The 19,250-nt window shown below is 41.4% G+C and overlaps 1 protein-coding gene across 1 annotated transcript in view; it reads right to left on the reverse strand.

Annotated features, from left to right (window-relative positions):
• The window catches only part of Rheb (Ras homolog, mTORC1 binding), a 42,338-nt gene that overhangs the window by 11,591 nt on the left and 11,497 nt on the right, over nt 1-19,250 (reverse strand). The window contains exons 2-3 of the mRNA XM_005367437.2: nt 7,573-7,644; nt 3,660-3,727 (exon numbers count right to left, since the gene is read on the reverse strand). Coding sequence (XP_005367494.1) covers nt 3,660-3,727; nt 7,573-7,644 — 140 coding nt within the window. The remainder of the gene's footprint in view (nt 1-3,659; nt 3,728-7,572; nt 7,645-19,250) is intronic.

Below are 19,250 nucleotides of genomic sequence, written 5' to 3' on the forward strand. Positions count from 1 at the left end.
ATTTATTAATTATGTATACAATGGTCTGCCTGCATGTATACCTGCAGACAGAAGTTGGCACCAGATCTTATTACTGGTGGTTGTGAGCCACATATGGTTGCTGGGAATTGAACTCAGGACCTCTGGAAGAGCAGTCAATGCTCTTAACCACTGAGCCATCTCTCCAGCCCCCTACTCTAGGTTTTTAAATACACTTTTCTATAGCTCACCGTCTTTGTTTTGAGACAGGGTCTCAATGTAGCCCAGGTTTGGCCTCAAATCTGCTATGCAGCCAAGGATTAACTTGAACTCCTGATTTTCCAGCCTCCATTTCTTTAGGATCAGGATTATAGGCTTGTCCCAGGCAGGGTCTACAGTTCAGGCTTACTAAAACATCTCATCTCAAAATTAAACCAAAGCCATATATTTCATGTGAACTTAAACTAAGCAAGATAAATTAGCCACGTTCCTCATTCTCTTTAGTTGGACAATTAAGCCACAGTGACAGTAATGTAGTGTGCACATGTACTATCATGACATTCTGGTCAACAATGAACCACAAAGCAATTATAACTGAGCTGAAAATTCCCAACTGCCCAGTGATGTTACTGCTGTAGCACAATGAACTACACACTGGCTGTAGTAATGTTGCAGGTTTTAGTAGACTGTACTTCTAGTGGTATGAAAAGTATAGCACAACTATGTGTAACACCTGCACATTTTATTTAGAGGCAAGGTTCACTATTCCACTTCAGCCTCCAGAATACTGGGATTATTGGTGTGGTGTTTACCACTACGTTCTGCTAGATACAATACATGATTCCTAAAAAAATTGTAAACACTGACTTATTTGTATGTTTGTGTGCCTGTGTGAATTTAAAGGTACCTGCAGAGATCGGAAGGTGTCAGATCCCCTGCAACTGGAGTTACAGGCAGTTGTGAACCATCCAATGTTCAGAATGTGTCCTTACTATTGACACGGTCCTGTTTGTATTGATATAAACAGCAAAGTAAAACGTACTTGCTATTTATTATGAATATTTATGGTATATATTTTTTCCTAAAATATTAAGACTACTGTGTAAGTTTACTAGATAATGATGACTTTGAAATAAGGTCTCATTGTATTGTTCAGGCTGGTCCTTGACTCTAATCATCCTCCTGTCTTGGCCTCTCAAGTAGCTGAGATTACAAATGCATAACAGTAGGCCTGGCTACAGATTATTTTTAAAAGAATGTGTCTTTTGGGAGGCTGGAGGGATGGCTCAGTGATTAGGAGCACTGGCTGCTCTTCCAGAGGTCCCAGGTTCGATTCTCAGCACCCAATGGCAGCTCACAACTCTCCAAAACCCCAGTTCTATGCCCTCTTCTGGCCTCTGTGCATGTATGTGGTGCACAGACATTTAAGTAGGCAAAACATCCATACACATAAAATAAAACACAAAAATAAGTACAAAAAATGAAAAGAAAGTATCTTTTGAGCACCAGTCCTTACTATTTGCTACCAGCCTCATCCCCAGAACATCATCATCCTGAAGGCAGAGGCAGGAGACTTAATCTCTAAGTTTTCTGTGGAGTAAGAGTAGAATAGCAGCAGGTGGAGACGCCATGTTTCACTGCTGTGAACTGCACACTGAGCTATTAATATATCAGCAAAGGTGAGAACAAATTATCCAAAGTAGTCAAATCTGGATGTTTTGTCCAGTAACAACAGAACCCAACAGAATGACAGGAGTCACCCAAGTACTGCTCTGAACTACAAAACACACTCACCCCTGAGCTGAGGATCCTGTCAGTATCATCACCTGCATTACCAGACCACTAAAATCACTTAAAGACTGTTTGATGACCAACTGTACATTCATGTTTAGAGCAGAGCAGTTCCTTAGAAGAATGCACCTGTGTTGATGAGGAAAACCAGAGGATGACGTTTCCTCTGCTTAGCTGCCCCTGTCAACTGAGTTCCAGCAAAGCACCCTCTGGTCTGAAGGAATATCAAGTCTACAGAAACCTCAACCTAACCTCCTGTACAGGCTGATACCAGGAAAGCAGTAGGTACAGTAAAACTCATCTTTTGTCTTTGGACCACTGATTAAGAAAGAACAGTCACAGGACTCAAAAAACAAACAAACAAAAAAACAGGGTCTCACTATATAGACCAGACTGTCCTCAAACTCACATCTGCTTCTGCCTCTTGAGGGTTAGGATTAAAGGTGTGTGCCACATGCCCCACCTGACTCACAGCTTCTTAGTGGGGCAATAGACCTTGCCCCACTTTCCAGGGGCTTAAAAAAGATCCCAAAGATATAAAAGCAAATCTGAAGTCCAGGTAATGTCAGAATTCCACTCTAAGCATCTTTGCCCAGGACCCTAAGTTTAAAGCTGGTTTCCCAATATCAGCAGCTATATCCCTCACACTAAATGTGTCTTCATTCAGGGAATAAACTGTCTATTTTAATAAACTTTCTATTCAACCATAAGGACAGAGAGAAGCTTCTCAAACTGGACCCAATCCCTACTCAGGGGTCTCTCCTACTAGTTCTGCACGTTCTTTCAAAGACTAGAATGGATCTGTGGGAACAGAACTGCTAGTTTCTGACTGATTATGCATGTTCCACCATAGGATCTGGGTGCACAGGTGGGAGAGGAAAGTGTGTCACAGCACTCTCTAGAAGCTCAGAGTCACACACATTCAGGTTTATTTGCTTACAAAACAGAAAACTCTAGGTTAGCTCAGCTCAGCTATTTCCTGTTTCATACCCTCCTTCCATACTTTCTTCAAAACAAAGCAGAAGAAATTAATTTCTAAGCATAGGACATGTTCCGTTATTTTAGGTTCGTTTCAATATGCCCAGGTCCCATAAAAAAGCTTTCATTCAACATTGTAGAGACTAGACCACTCACCCACCCGCTGGCCTGACCCTTTGTGACTCTGTGCTGCAAGGGCAGGAAGAGTCAGAGCTGAAAGCCCAGCCTCTTAATACTCCCCCATCCTCCAGTGAACAGGGATGAATTCAGTCTAACAAAATGGTTTCTAGGAAAGGCATGACTGGGTGCCATGGAAACAAGGCAGCTAAACTCTAAAGGGACTTTTCTGCTCCCTGAACACTCTTACTTTTTTCTCCTTTGTCCCCAATCAGTACCCCCAGCAATGCACTCCATACATCACTGCTGTGCTGATTAACCTGAATATCCTTTTTTTTTTCTGTGCAGGAGGAAATGGAAGAATTGATTTTTGGTAACTACTCATCAAACCAAATCAAGAGTTAAATTTGACCACCACACAATCTAACCAATCTGGTGTGTACTGGCTCAAGGTCTCATAAGAGGAAGTAAGCTTTACCTCACTCTATAGTTCCCAGAAAAATACTTGATTTTTCTCTTAATGTAGGAAAACACAGATTACGGACGGCCAGAAGGAGGGAAGTGATATCATTCTTTAATGCAAAATTTAAGTTCAGAAAACCATTATTCTGTAGTGAGTATTAACCTCACTCTGCTAACAATAGATAGAGCAGATAAAACAATTCCTCGGAGATGTGCCACAAGGCCTTACAAAGCCCAGACAGCACACTGACATTCCACTGCACCCACAGCCCGAGGCCCCAGAGTGTGTATGAGGGTTCTGCTGGGAGGACAGTCAGACCTGCTGCTTGCAGGGGACCCTCAGAGTCACTTACCTGCCCCGCTGTGTCTACAAGCTGGAGATGATATTCTTGCCCATTTACTGTGATCAACTTTGTGAAAGCTACAAGAAAAGAGAATAAAATACGAGTTTAAGTACATTAACTCTGGATTACTTGTAAGTTTGAACAATGACAGCTGATCAAATGGAGTCCCTAATAATCTTGCTAGAAGTTCTCACTAACGGAAAACGAACAAGCCTTTATCTGTACAGACTGTCTCCTTCATCCACTGGCCTGCTAGGAACTGCTGATAAAAATCAAGCTCAGGGAAACCTTGAATCCGCTCCAGAGGAACTGCAGTCGCGCAATAATTCACACCCTATAAAAACAATCTGACTGTTCTGAGGAGAGCACTTCCTCTTAGGAACAAGTGAGATACACTATGTAAAGCCTGGAATCGAGAATGAACCAAAACCACAAAAATCTTCCATTAATTCATAGGAAGTCTGGTGTCAGAGCACAAAGAACCTAGTATTAATTGAAATGCTAAGAAGCTTTAGTACATTAAAAAACAAAACAATTTTACTGACAGGTAATATAGCAATGGAACTGATGTTCTGGGCTGAAACCACCATTCTTTCTCAGCTTAAAGATCTATGCAATTTGTCAGGACCTTTTTTCCAGTAAGGATGAGAAAAGTCAGTTCAGACTTTCAAGGGGACAGAGGACTACTCACAGCAACAAACCTCAGCATGTAACCATCTGGACCACAAGGAAGTGGAACAGATTTCTTTTGTGTTGGTGGCTCCAGTCATTCTCCTAGCTGGCTGTCCTGTACACTGCAGGCCCAGCAGCAGAAGCTACCCTCTCCACAGCAGAAAGAGGCCCCAGTATGTCTCATAGCCGAAAGGAAAAGCAAAAGACAAACGGAAATTATTCAGAAAACTAAGTAACAAAGAGAAAGGTAGGGGATTCCATGAAAACATAGGTGCTCAAGGGAGGGAATCTGCATTATCCGCTCCTAAATGCAAGCAGAGCCGATGGGCAGTTTCACAAGGACTGTATTTAGCCTTGACCCTTTTCTGGAAATGGTCATGTTAAGAAAATTGGTAAATCAGATGAAAACTGAACAAGAATAATTCAAGTTGGATAATATCCAACATAAATTCACTGAGAGCTGGGTGAAGGGCCACATATGTTTAAAAAATCCCAGTGTTTGGGAGGCAGTCAGATTAGAGATCAGCCTGGTCTATATAACAAGTTCCAGGTCAGCTGGAGCTACTCAGTGAGATTCTAACAACAACAACTACTACTCACTTAAGAGTTCTACTTTGGCCTCTGACTTGGGGTCACCTAGCACTGCAGTAATTTTCAATCAGTGTCAGCCAGGGGGCAGTGACATACACCTTATGAGAAACTGTTCAGCTAGAATTAAAAAGTCATGTTCCAGGTTTGATGAAAATTATGTAAGAAACACTGGTGAGCAGAAAAAACAGCTACACTTACTCAGCACTAAAGAGCTGTAGCTGTTATGAGGTATAACACAATTGTTTTGATCAGATTACTGAAACAAAAGTTCACTTATTCACAACCACCTCCTGGGTACTACTGGACTAACAGCACTGTTCCACATGCTTCGGACGCTCCAAGTCTGACCATGAGCTAGCCGATGTCTCAGTGAAGAAGGGAGACCCATGCAACTACCACAGAAGCCAGTATTGTGTCTAGGAAAATGGCACCAGGCAGAAAATTAAGCAAAAAACAAAACGATCAAAGAAGTCAAGGGGGAGGGGAGAGGATAATGAATATGAAAATGACCAATACATTCTATACATATATGGAATCATCAAAGGAAAAATAAAACCATTAAGGCAATCAATCTAAAATATGCTATCAATGTTGTGAATAACAAGTAAAACTGAACACAAGGAAGTTGTGCATGTTGGCACCTACCTATCCAAGCACTCAAGAGCTCCAGACCAACCTGGGCTACACAACTAGACTGCCTCACACACCCCTACCCTCTCCCCACAAAGATATAAGATACTAGGTAAAGTCTGAAAGTAGGACATAGCTATTTACTAGTGAAGTCTCAAGCTAGCAAAAGTAACAGTTTTCTAAAATTTTGGCATTTGCAAAGTAAAACAATGTTACTAAGATATGTTAAGCATCTTTAATTCATACCATAGAGGACTATCAGCAAGCCATGCTTGGTAAATCTGTCAAAGAATTTTCTAACTATAGCCAGGAGGCGGTGACACACACCTTTAATCCCAGAACTTGGGAGGCAGAGGCAGGCAGATTCCTGTAGGTTTGAGGCCAGCCTGGTCTACAAAGCACGTTCTAAGAAAGCTAGAGCTGTTATGCATAGAAATCCTGTCACAAACAAACAAACCTAACCACAAATGGCAGTGCCAATTGACCCTGAGATGGCACAGGTTATAAACTGCTCTTGTTCTCACCTGTAAACCATACCCCCAAGTTTAGTACACACCAGGTAACGGTTAGGTTAACACTACAGAAGAGATAAGAAACCATATTTGTGCAAGTAGTACTTCTGGTCTGTTCTCTAAAACAAGAAAACACATAGTTTTGCTGAATTCTTCTATTATCCTAACTACTGAAAATGACAAAGTACCAGAACTTTTTTCTTGTATAGTAATATGACACAGAATGTGCCACTACTGAACATTTGCTGCTATAATCTATTCTGTATGCTAAAGATAAGTATAAAATAATTACTAGATTATTTCCAGATCTTGGACTTTTTTTCTTTTCTTTTTGGTTTATGATGATAATGTGTCTTTACTGCTGAACACCAAAGGCACAATTAAGTTATATTGATAATTGACAATTAAGTGATGGTGACACTCTTAAAGCAGTCAAGCTGGGAATGATAACCATGTGCCAACATTCCTAACTGCTCAGAAGAATGCAACTAATTAGGAGGTAGAGAACAACTTGGAGCCCAGGCAACAAACACTTGTGAGACCCATCACACAACACACACTCTCTCTCCTCCCAAATTAACACCCCCATCCCAAAAACCCATCCAAACTCCCATATTTCCAGATGATAAGACGTTAAATTCATACTCTTTAAGTCTTTTTGGCCTACGGACTCCTATTTACTTAGAGTCAATGTGCCTCAGTGTTTCTACTGCAAGCTCAGAAGATGAAGGTCAACACCCTAGCTATTATGAACATAACCATTAAATCTGGTTCCATCTAAAATGCCAACAATATACTCCCGATTAAATCTGTATACTTCTGGTGGCAAGTCTAGTCTCAAGTGCTTGACACCTGGCTCCAGAGTCTACTAGGGGCTCTAACAGTGAAAAAGAACAGCCTGAGCTTCCAACAAAGCAGATTCTCTGGATGTGCTGATGACCAGAATAGACCCTGACTGAGTATACTGAAGATTCTCAAAGTCAACAAAGTAAAGGCCATCTCTGGTTCTGGCTGTATGTGCCCGTTCCTGCATGTGATATGAAACACAACAGTCTTGGAGACAACTTCTTCCCAATGCTGCAGCACCTGCTGTGATTCCAGAATAGGATGTTTCCCAGAAGCCTCTTTCTAGTCTTCAAGACTCAGAGAGCAGGGTGCTCCTTGAGGTACAAGGTTTTGGAGTTGTTTTCATTCTTTTCAAACTTGACATCTACACAAAGGGCTTCTGCTGAATGGAGGGGTGTGGATAAAAATAAAATTGCTCTCAAGTCCTTTTTCTTGAAGTTGACTGTTTATGAAGGTTCTAGTACAGGACCAGATTCCTACTGATTGGGATATAACTTTCTACATGCCAGAAGAAATGCGCACTGAATAAAAGAGGATTTAGGGTACCCTGAGTAAAATCTCTGTAAGAGAAATATAAATCTAACGCATTACCCACTGCAACCCAAACCTTTATGACTATACAAATAGTATAATGCTTTCTCAGTCTGTAAGTAGTTGAAAACAATACTCACTGTTTTCTATGGTTGGATCGTAGGAGTCAACAAATTGGCCTTCCACAAACTGAATTGTCAATGAGGACTTCCCTGTAAAAGAGAACAAACAGTTTAGGATTATTGCATATAGGGATAAAAATAACTGTTTTACAAAAAAGCTACTCTAGGACTAGAGGGTTGGCTCAGTGATTAAAAGCCACTGAACTGAGTGATTAACAGAAGCTGAGTCTGGCTGCTTGTACACATGTTGGGTGGCTCACAACTGCCTCTAACTCCTCTTCCTTCCTATACAAGTAATAAAAAAAAAATTTTTGGATATTCACAAGCATTGCTTACCAATAAGCCACAGGATAGTTAAGGGAAATTCTTTAAAACAAAGGTATAGGTGTTGAAGAGATGTCTCAGTGTTAAAGAGCTCTGGTTGCTCTCCCAGAGGACCTACATTTGATTTCTAGCACCCACTTAGTTGCTTACAAGTATCTGGAGGTCCAATCCTGGGGACTGGATACCCTCTTCTGACCTCTATAGGTGGGCACCGGGCATACAGATTGTGCAATACATATATACAAAATCCATATAATACTCATACACCTAAAAATGTAAATCTAAATAAAGAGCTAAATGAACAAACAAAAATAGGAAGGGAGGGGCAGGTACAATCCCTGCAAGTTTTTTTCTCAATTTCAGTAATTAATAAGTTTGTTTTTTGAGTATGCGTACATGCACATGGCCTATGGAAGCGAAAGGAGTCTTGGATGTTGTCCCTCAGGTGCTGCCCACCTTTTCTTTTAATATAATAGGTGATTTTATTGGCTGAACCAAGGGTCTCCAAGGTCCTACCAGTCTTCCACTTCCCTATGCCCAGGACTACAAATGCTTACCATCATAGATACCTTGAAAAACAAAACAAACAAACCAGAAGTGTGGGTGCTATGGACTGAACTGAAAGGAAGTACCTCACCAACTGAGCTGGCGCTTTTACTTGTGCACATAAACTGAAAAAAAAAATTGCACAAAAATTAAAAAAAAATCACAATGTCCATATTAGTACGCATATATGTGTTGGATTATATTCATACCCCCTATCAATCTTGTCTTCTCCCCCACCTCTTGCTAGTTCCCTTCCTCTTAAATAATTCCCCTTCTATTTTCATGTCTACTTTTTAAGATTTACTTATTTATTTTAGTGTGTAAGTGCTCTACTTGCATGTATGCCTTTATGCCAGAAGAGGGCATCAGATCCCACTATACGTGTTTGTGAGCTTACCATGTGGTGGCTGGGAATTAAACCCAGGACCCCTGGAAAGTTCCTAACCACTGAGCCATCTCTCCAGACCCTTTCATGTCTATTTTTAAAATCTACATTCTGCATCGAAGAGAAAATAAAATTTTTTAAAGGTTTTACTTTTTCTATTATTTTAATTAACTACTTACTTTTGGGGGAAGTTGAGATAGGGTTTCTCTATGTAACAGCCCTGGCTGCCCTAGAACTCTCTTTGTAGACCTGGATAGCCTTGAACTCAAGAGATCAGCCTGTCTCGGCTGGATTAAAGGTTTGAGCTACGATCCAAGCCAAGAATTCTTTAGGGAATTCTTTAAGGAAGCTCTGAGTAAAGATAATTTCCTGTGTTGTCCTTAAAATCTGATTGCTCTACTGCAGCTTCACAGAGTTCTTTTACAGATGGTTGCCTCAAGTGTTACTAGGTTATCAGCTTTGTTTGTTTTTCAAGACAGGATTTCTCTGCTTAGCCTGGCTCTCCTGAAACTAGCTCTGTAGACCAGGTAGGCCTTTAACTCACAGAGATCTGCCTACCTCTGCCTTAAAAGTGCTGCGATTAAAGGCATGTGCCACCTCTGCTCTGACGGTTATCAATTTTTAAAGAGTAATATGAAAGAAGGCATTTTAAAAATGTAAAGAATTCTTTTCCAATGGTTGAAATAGGACGTAGAGATACCTAAACAAATACTATTTTGAATTTCCCAGGATCACCAGTACAGAGCCTTATGTTAACATATCGAGGACTACAAATCTCCTTCTTACTCCTCTATCTGCTTCTTTAATGCCTCCTGGAACAAGTTAGAACTGGGCCCACCACTGGTGAAGACAAACTGTGGTCTTGTTCATGTCACTGCCAATCTCCTTTTTCATGTCCTCAGAACACGTGTTCTACAGGCTTGCTAGGTTTAACTCCAGCTCCAGAAGGTATTTCAACTCCAGCCCTATACTGCAGGCAGGGAGTAACTACAGTTTGTGCTCCCCGAATCAAAGTCTCACAGGCTGAGGAATGACTTCACACTGAGAAGCCATGATGTGGGAGTGTCATATATCAATCTGTTGATTTCATTGGTTAAGGAATAAAGAAACTGCCTAGGCCCCTTGATAGGCCAACCCTTAGGTGGGTGGAGTAAACTAATGGGTCAGGCAGTGATTAAAAGAATACAGTTTCCGTGTAATTATTTCGGGACATAAGCTAAGCTAGCCATGTGGCCGGCAGGGTGCTGGGGACGCAGCCCTGCCGCTCTTATTTCAACAAAGCCATAAAACTGAAGTTAATTTCATAAAAATAGCACCTACCCACTCTACCCACAGAAATCCTCCCGGTTGGCACTCATTTACTCCTCACCAGCAGCTCAGTCCTCACTACGATCAGCATTAACTCCCAACTCTACCATGGTCCACAGGACCAGACCTGCCAGCTGAGTCCATGTCTCTGAGCTCACCTTCTCAGGTCCAGTCACCACTGCTCTGGTTCTGCCAACCTCCTGCTGCCTTGACCTTTTTGTTCCAATCATCACCACTCTCAGATTTGAGTGTATGACTCATTCCTGTCATTTTGTTGTGAACACATATGCCAGTTCTACATGCCCCTACCAACGGTAGCACCTGTTCCTAACAGTCCTGTAGCTAGTAGCTATTAGTCATCTCTTCTCACCACTGGAACAATCAGCATTAGTCTACTGAGACTGACCTGATACACTACAGACGTTCATTTCGAAATGAATGAAATCAAAGCTCAGCCCTCATCTCTTCCATTCAGATAGTTTAACAGAGAAATTCATTAGCATTTATTGGCACTAATCATGGGTCTGTCCATGATACAACAGCAGCTTAGGAACTACAAAGTGGACTGTGTCTAAATGAGACCAAGTTAGACATGCCATCAATAAACAAGAATCAAATGCAAATTTTAGCTACTCTTTCAAGTAGCAAAGACAACAAAAGAAAAAAAAAACTTCTTATGTAAGTAAAACTGAGCAGTTAGAAAACAAATTCTTTTCCAAAAATTAATTTCCAGGCCCAGAAGAACAGGGCCACCTCAAAATCCACCCCATCTATGAACTGCTGGAACACATGACGGGGGGGGGGGGAGATAGGCAAGAGAACAAACACACACACACAGCTGCAGAGATGGCTCAGAGATTAAGAGTACTGGCTACTCTTTCTGAGGTCCTGAGTTCTATATTCAATTCCCAGAAACCACGTGGTGGTTCACAACCATGAGAACTGGTGCCCTCTTCTGGCGTGCAGGCATACTTGCAGGCAGAACACTGTATACATTAAAGAAACATACACACACGTGTGTTCTTATATATATTTATATATAAAGATAAATATACCTTAGAAATTTATTTGCTGAGTTTTATGCATGTATACAATTATTTCAATCATATTCACCTCCTCCTACCTTCTAACTCCTCCTGGTTTCCCTTCATTCTCCTCTCATGTTTTAAAAAAAAGAGTGCTGCCCATATATGCAAGGGCATGAAGCTATTCAGGAGCATGGTCAACCTACCAAAGACAACATTCATTTAACAACAACAACAACAAAAACCCTGACTCTCCCTCCCCTAGCAACCATCAGCTATCAAGAGCTCCAGGGCTAGAGGTGGGGGCTAGTGTATTTCACAGTAGAATGTTGACTGGCTTGATCTTGTCCAGGTCTTGTTCAGGCAACCACAGCTGCTGTGAGTTCCTGAATGCAGAGGTCCTGTCTGTCTAGAGACAATTTTATACCCATATTTCTCTGACCTCTGGCTCTTTAAATCTTTCTGCGCCCTCTTTCAGATGTTCCTTGAGCCTTGTGGGACAGACAGTGTGATACAAATATCCCATTTATGGCTGAATGCTCTAAGAACACATTTCTGCATCTTGACCAGTGTGAAGAGACACTATTTAAAAACTACAATTCTTGTTGCATATACAGAAGTCCCCCGATACAACAAGTTATTCAGGTAAAAGCAAATGAGGTAGTCTAGCCAAAATCTCAAAAAAGACCAGTCAATTATTGTCCTCCTAAGCAGTAAACTGGGTAACAGAATTTAAACCCTTACTCTTTATGGCGCTAATTGACTTTCTCCTTCTAAATGGCCCCTGGAGAAAAGGTATTATTCATTAGCAGAAGTGGGGCTGTGAGCAGCGGGGTCTCCCTTGGGCCTTTCCTCCCTTGGACTATCCTCCTAAGGGGAAGATGATCACTAATTACTGAAACCTAGACAGGAGGGCTACACTTAGCTGTACTGTTGTCTTCAGTAGAAAGTAGAACACTAGACAACTGGCACTGAAATCTTTCCGAGTCAACAAGAACAATAATTCTTGTCAATAAATCACAGCCCTGTATTCAAGTGCTCTCAGCCCTGCTACTGTAAGCTCCCAGGGACACCTCAGCAGCTTGCATCTTAGCAGTTACTAACATCAAATTATATTCTTCACAAAGGCCACCTTTTATAACTCCCCTTCACGATACCCAGCATTTTCTTTGGCCTTTGTTTCTAGCAAATGTAGGTTCTGAAAACACAAGTTACTTGCCAGCAGATACGGTCATGCTCTAAATTTGTACAATCTGAGAGAAGAAACCCAAATTTATCTTTTTTTTTAAGGAATGTTACAGGAAAACAACCCAAGAGTGACCTGAAATAACTGAAAAGTTCATGTATGAAAAGGCACACATCTTCAAAGCAAGGGACAAACTATTTAGTAAACAACAGTACACATTATAGGGGTCTAAAGAAGAGCCAGCTTCATCCAGCTGACTTAAATCTCAGAGATCTGCGTGCTTCTGCAACACCCCACCCCCACCCCCAGTGCTGGGACTGAAGGCTTGTGCCAACACTGCCCAGCTTTCAATTGTCTTAATTTTAAAAATCAGAGAACACTATTATTTATTTTTGAAATTTCTCAACTTTAATTAGGCAAGATTAGGGCATCATGTTGGTTTGTTCATTTGTTTTGCCATAATAAAAGAGCACTGTAAGTAAGTATTCCACTCTATTTTCTCTAAAGGTGTATGTTCAAGATTGTCACTGAATCTCATGCTTTGTGATTATCATAAACTGTATACCATTTATATAACCACTTAACTGTTTTTGAACTAATTTTGAACTTGTTTTTATGTTTCGTCTCTTAAAAAAAAACTACTCAAATACCTCTATTCCCATACCTAGCATTCTTTACTAAAACACTTTACCTGTTACTGGTTCACTTGGCTATGATTGGCAGGACAAGGTCTTTGTTTTGTTTTTTGTTTGGTTCTACTAACTAGATGATCACGTCATCAGGTAGCGGGGTATCCATTACCACTACTGTACTAAATCTAGAACACAATCATTACGGAACACAATGACTCCTCTTCTTTGAAGTACTGGGGACTATACCCAGGGACTTAAACACATTAAGGATAAACTCTTAACACTGAGTGACAATCTCATTCTACCCCCAATTCTTAACATGCAAGATAGTGATGTCTTGTACAACCTAACAGTGGCATCATTTGTAATCTTACCTCTACAGCACTTTGGTTACCCGTTTTCTGGCTATGCCAGGAAGCAAGTGCTGGTCACAATGACCCAAACTACTGTTTCTGTGCCTAGCACCTGCTAAGGACCAGTCAATCAGTCTTGGGCATTCAGCCAACATACTGTCTTTACTGTCTTTGTAGCAGTCATCACCTCATCCAGAACAACTCTGAAACAATGTTTTCAAAGTGGGGGTAATGAACCACTGGGTCATGAGATTGAGTTACTGAGCCATGACCCACACTGTTTTCTTAAGAAACAGAAATACTGGACTTAATGCAAATAAAGGTGTTGGGAAACTTTTGTTTCAAATTTGGACACACTTATAACTGAGTAACTACATAAAATGTATGATTATAGGTTGCAGTTGAAAGGGTAGAAATATACTTCTATAGAGTGGAGTTCCACAGTGTAATGGTCAGCACTCTGACTCAGAAATATACTACTGTAACCTTGACTCTTAATTTCTAACCTCTACAGGTTTCACTTCCTTTAGCCCCAAGATAAATCATTTCCTTCCACTCTTTGGTCAGAGGCCTCTAATTTCCTTTTCCTAAGCCTTCTGATAAACCTGTGACCCTAATCTAGTCAACTGCTACTGTGAGGCAGTTCAGCATCTTTGGGCCTGAGGGTTCATAAGCTAGGTCTTCTCCTCTAGCCACCTCTGTAACTCCCCTTTCTTCTACACTAGCAGTTCTAAGTGTGAAGTGTACCCCCAACAAACTAGCATTACAGGGTACTTGATATCAAGTCCACCCAAACCTCCTTAGCAGAACTCTAGTACAGAAGTATCAGCAAGTGTCTCCCTGCATGTCCTACTATTGTGCAACAAGTCGAACTATTATCAAACCTAGCATCCAAGGGGTTCCCCCAATGCTCTAATTTCTACCAACAGCTCAGACTATAAGCATTTAAACACAATAGACATAGTCAGGATTATAATGTGCCCCGACCCGTGATGCCAAGGACATTCATAATCTCTTGATTTCTGCTATCCTCCAGGTACCAAGTTGAACATTAAGCACTGTTCATGCAGCCTGTGTACTGGAAAGCACATCTGGCCATCTGACATCACCCCCAGCAACTCAAGGGAAGAGGCTGGCACACCATCCTTCTAATAGAGGCTGTCCTATCATCCCCTTGTTCTCTATCTAGTTCCTCTCTGCCACCTCTGAACTTTCTCTCCCTAAAACAGTTCTAAACAGATCCTCTCCCGGTTCACTCCACACTATGGAGCTCGTTCCTAGTCTGTCTCTGAAGTATTTCTGAATCCCAAAGACTATACCTACTTATGGTCCATATGCTTCCGGGGCAAAGGAAGACCTTACTAGGGCAGTGCAGTAGCTAGGTGCTGCATTAACCATGAAGAATAGAATAGTGTAGCCAAAAGATAAAGATAAAACTCCACTCCAAACTGGGCAATGGTGGTGCTTGGGAGGCAGAGGCAGGCAGATCTTTGTGAGTTCGAGGCCAGCCTGGTCTACAAGAGCTAGTTCCAAGACAGGCTCCAAAGTAACCCTTATCTCGAACCCCACCCCCACCCCCAAAAAAACCTCCACTCCACTAACCCAAGTTTAATGCACTCATGGAAATGTATGCATCCTGCAGAAAACAGACCAAAATACTCAATGAAAGGTTTACAGATTCTGGTTGAAAAGCCTTTTAGAAAAGATTAGATAGAAATAAAAACTACAGAAGCAATTAAGGAGGAAAATTACTTTCCTTCCTTTCTGCCCCTTCTCTCTCCTTCCTTTGCTTCTTGTGGTGCTCAGGATCCTTGTGTGTGGAGGGCAAGTACTAGGACCCCAGCCCTTCACAGAGGTTTTGAAGAATGGTGAAAGATAGTACAGAGTACTGAATTGATGTTTTTAAAAAAGGATTGTTATTAATTTTTAAAATTATGTGAAGATCTATGTGTGGGCATGTGTGTGTGCATGCAGTTACCTGTGGAGGCCAGGAGAGGGCATCAGATCCTCCGGGTCTGGCCTTTAACATGGGCTGTGAGCTGTCTGGAGTGCATGCTCAGGTCCTTTGGAAAAGAGCAGCCAGCACCCACATGGTACACAGACATACATGCAGGCAAAACACTCAAATACATAAAAATAAATGTATCTTTTAAAAAATCATGACTGAATGTTTTTTTAAAAACTGGTGTCTCAGGGCTGGAAAGACAACTCAGTAAGTAAAGTATGTGCCCTACGAACATGAGGACCTAAGCTCCAGCCCCCACCCCCGAGCCTATGTGAAAAAACAAGTATGGTGGCATGATGTGTAGTCCCAATATCGGAGAGGCAAAGACAGGCTGACGGCCAGGGACTGCTGGCTAGCTAGTTCATCTGGCAAGCTCGAGGTGAGTGAGAGACCCTCCCTTAAATAAAGGGCAAGGTGAATGGTGCCTAAGGCATGGACAGCTGAGGCTGGCCTCTGGGGTTTGTGTGCAGACAGGCATCTTCTCAAACAAGTTCTTTGCCTAGCACTTAATATTTAAAAGATATGAACTTAAATTTCAAGTAAAAATGGAGTAATTCTGGCAATTTCCAGAGTAAAACAAAAACCAACCCTATATAACAATCACCATTCTCCATTTCTAGGAATCCATTCCCTTCACCATACAATATCGTCTAATGGCAGCTTGATGGGAGGCAGGAGGCAGAGAAAGAACACTGATGAATAAGGTTTGTAAAACATCCTGATCTCAGAAACAATTTAAAGGAAACAGAATGGGGAGAAGGTTTAGGATTCAAGCTCAAGATTATGGTATGAGTTCCATGAGATGAAAAATTAAGTTCTAAAGGCCTCAAATCCTCAAAATATCATGTATAAAGCATAGTAACTACTACATATTTAATACATGGCCATTAAATTCTATTACAGTATTCCCTGAATCAGCTTAGCTTTCACCAAATTATGATCAATACAACCTGGGAGGGGGGAAAAGTCTGTATTCCAGGAACAGCTATCAAGCCAAGAGTAGTATTGGCATAAGGCAGGCATGAAAGGATACAAAGTTCAGGAAAAGATCCGTACACAAATATGATCAACTGATTTTTGGCAGACATGCAAAGGCAAATCAAAGGAGAAAGTACAGTATTTTCAACACACAGTGCTCAAACAACTGGACTTTCATATTGATACACTCACAAAATTAGTGAGAGAAACACAGAAACCTAAGCTAGACTTAGCTAGTACCCTATTTAAAAAGCATATGATCAAAAGCAGACCATAAACTTAAACATAAAATGAAAACTATGAAACAACTTTTTGTTTTGTTTTTGTAGACAGAGTTTCTCTGTGTAGCCCTTGCTGTCCTTGAACTGTCTTGATCTGTCTGCCTCTGTCTCCTGAGCACTGGGATTAAAAAAAGGAAATTTATTTTAATTCATCAAAATTAAGGACTGTGGGACCAGGGAGGTGGCTCAGTTGGCAAAATGCATACTGCACAGGTTAAGGACTTGAATGAGCTCAACACTCAGCATCCACATAAGAAAAGTTGGATGTGGGCCAGGCGGTGGTGGCACCTGCCTTTAATCCCAGCACTTGGAAGGCAGAGGCAGACGGAGCTCTGTGAGTTCAAGACCAGCCTGGTCTAAAAGAGCTAGTTCCAGGACAACTAGGGCTGTTACACAGAGAAACCCTGTCTCGAAAAAAGATAAATTGGTTGTAGTAGTTCACAGTTGTAACTTCCACCCTGTTGCAAAATATGAGATTGAGGGCAATCAAGGAAAACACTCCACATCTACTTCTGGTCCCCACCTGAAACCACCCCCTACACACACACACACACACACACACACGAAAGAGAGAGAGAGAGAGAGAGAGAGAGAGAGAGAGAGAGAACACTCTGAGACTCCTATTAAGGCAATGAAAAAAAGCTATGGATCTGCAGGGAAATACATTCAAAACATTGTATGCAGAGTAAAAAGGGACCATAGTGTGTGTGGGGGTGGTGGTCAGAGAAGGCACAAGTGATATGAAGGAGGAAATGGCAAAAATGGGGGAGGAGGAAGGACATCACTCTAAATGAGAGGTGGAGGTAAATAAATGAAGGGGGGAAGGAGGGTAAAATAACAAGATGCCTCAAAAATTCATAACTCATAAGGAATCAACTATGTATCTAAAATGCCTATAGTACATGTGAGTCAGTACATAAATATACATATATAATCTAAATCAGAATTTCCACCTGTGCTGACAATTCTGCCCCAAAGATTCATAGAGCATCTAACAAGAACCTCAACACCAGACACTTCAAAGTCCCCTTCTAAGTTGTTAGTCAGAGATGCCCCCTGGAGGTATAGATCAGTCCTTATTACTAAAGACACCTTGTACTTCAGACACGGGCCCAGAGGCCCCAAGCTAGATCTAACCTGAAAGCCTCCTCCCTGAGTATCAGAAGTCACCTTGAAAGTTTCCAAGAAGGGAAGTAACAATCCTTCCCAGCTATGATGCCTATGAACCACAAAATGACCAAGATGGCGCCATAACTCTAAGAGTGCAGTAGCGGCATGCACTATTTGGCAGTAACCAACAGCTCTGTAATGGGATTTAAGACCAGCTCAACAGGAGGGAACCATGCCTGGTACTGGTTAGTGAAGTCATGAATCTCGGAGGAGAACTTAAAACCACCACTTTACTAAGTCAGCAAAATTTGTCAGTGGAGTCCTTCTTTATGTGGGTTCTAGAAATTGAACTCAGGTTACCAGGTTTGTGGCAAGTACCTTTACCCACTAAGCCATCTGGCTGGTCTTGTGGTCACCTTGGGTTGAAGGTGTACATATATATGCAGAGTCACCAAGGAAAAATTCTAAAAACATATACCTATGTCAGCATCCTCATTTTACAGGAGCTACACAGGAACAAATGCGTACTTTGGGAAGTGGTCACCATGACTCTTAATAAGAGCGCCATTGCCAGCATAGGATCTGATGAGGGCATGGATACCAACTGCGCAAACGCTTTCCTGATTTTTTGCTATGTAGCCCCGGTTGTCCTTAAACTCATGGACATAATGCCTTCCAAGTCTGGGATTACAAGTGTGCTTGGCTTGAATAAATACCTTTTTTTTCTTTTGGTTTTTAAAGACAGGCTCTCAGGCCTAGTGCTGGTGGTTCACACCTTTAATCCCAGCACTCAGGAAGAGGAGGCAGGTGGTGGATCTCTTTTGGTTCAATGTCAGCCTAATCTATAAAGCAAGTTCCAGGACAGCCAGAGGTACACAGAGAAACCCTGCTGCAAAAAAAAATAAAAACAAACGAAGACAGAATTTCATGTTAGTCTTACCTCAAACTTGCTATGTAGTTGAGGGTGACCTTGAATGTCTAATTGTTCTGCCTACCCCCCAAATCCTGGGATTAGTCATTTACTGTCACATCAGATTTTGTGTAACGCTGGGGGTTGGAGCCCAGGGCTTCATGCTGCTCAGGCAAGTACTCTAGCAACTCAACTACATCCTTAGCCCCAACTGTTTAACAGAAACTCATGTGAGACACTGTTTTATTAGAGTTTGCAAAACACTTTCACATGAATCATCTCACTAGTTCCTATGAGTTAAGCAGGGTTGACATCATCTTGTTCTTTCTCACACCAACCCCAAACTTTAAAAACAGATGCTGGCAGAAGGTTAAAAAAAAAGGGGGGGGGAGGTTAAAGTATGGTTATTATTTGTGATGAATACAAGGCAGAATAAGTAAAACTGGCTCAAGAAGTAAAATAAGAATATATTCAAGTGTGTCTCATATGAATGACTGAATCACATAAATGAGGAATTTTAGTAGCTGTCATCAGTTATTAAACTAAAAGAGAAAAAGTGGTGCTTAGGGAGGCCAGCGAACTGATTCCCTCAAGACCCTTGAAATAGAACATTCACCTTCTGGATGACTTACAGAAAAAGCCAAGGTGGAGAC

The sequence above is a fragment of the Microtus ochrogaster genome, unplaced genomic scaffold (assembly GCF_000317375.1).
Source record: "Microtus ochrogaster isolate Prairie Vole_2 unplaced genomic scaffold, MicOch1.0 UNK18, whole genome shotgun sequence".
NCBI classification, from domain to species: Eukaryota; Metazoa; Chordata; class Mammalia; order Rodentia; family Cricetidae; genus Microtus; species Microtus ochrogaster.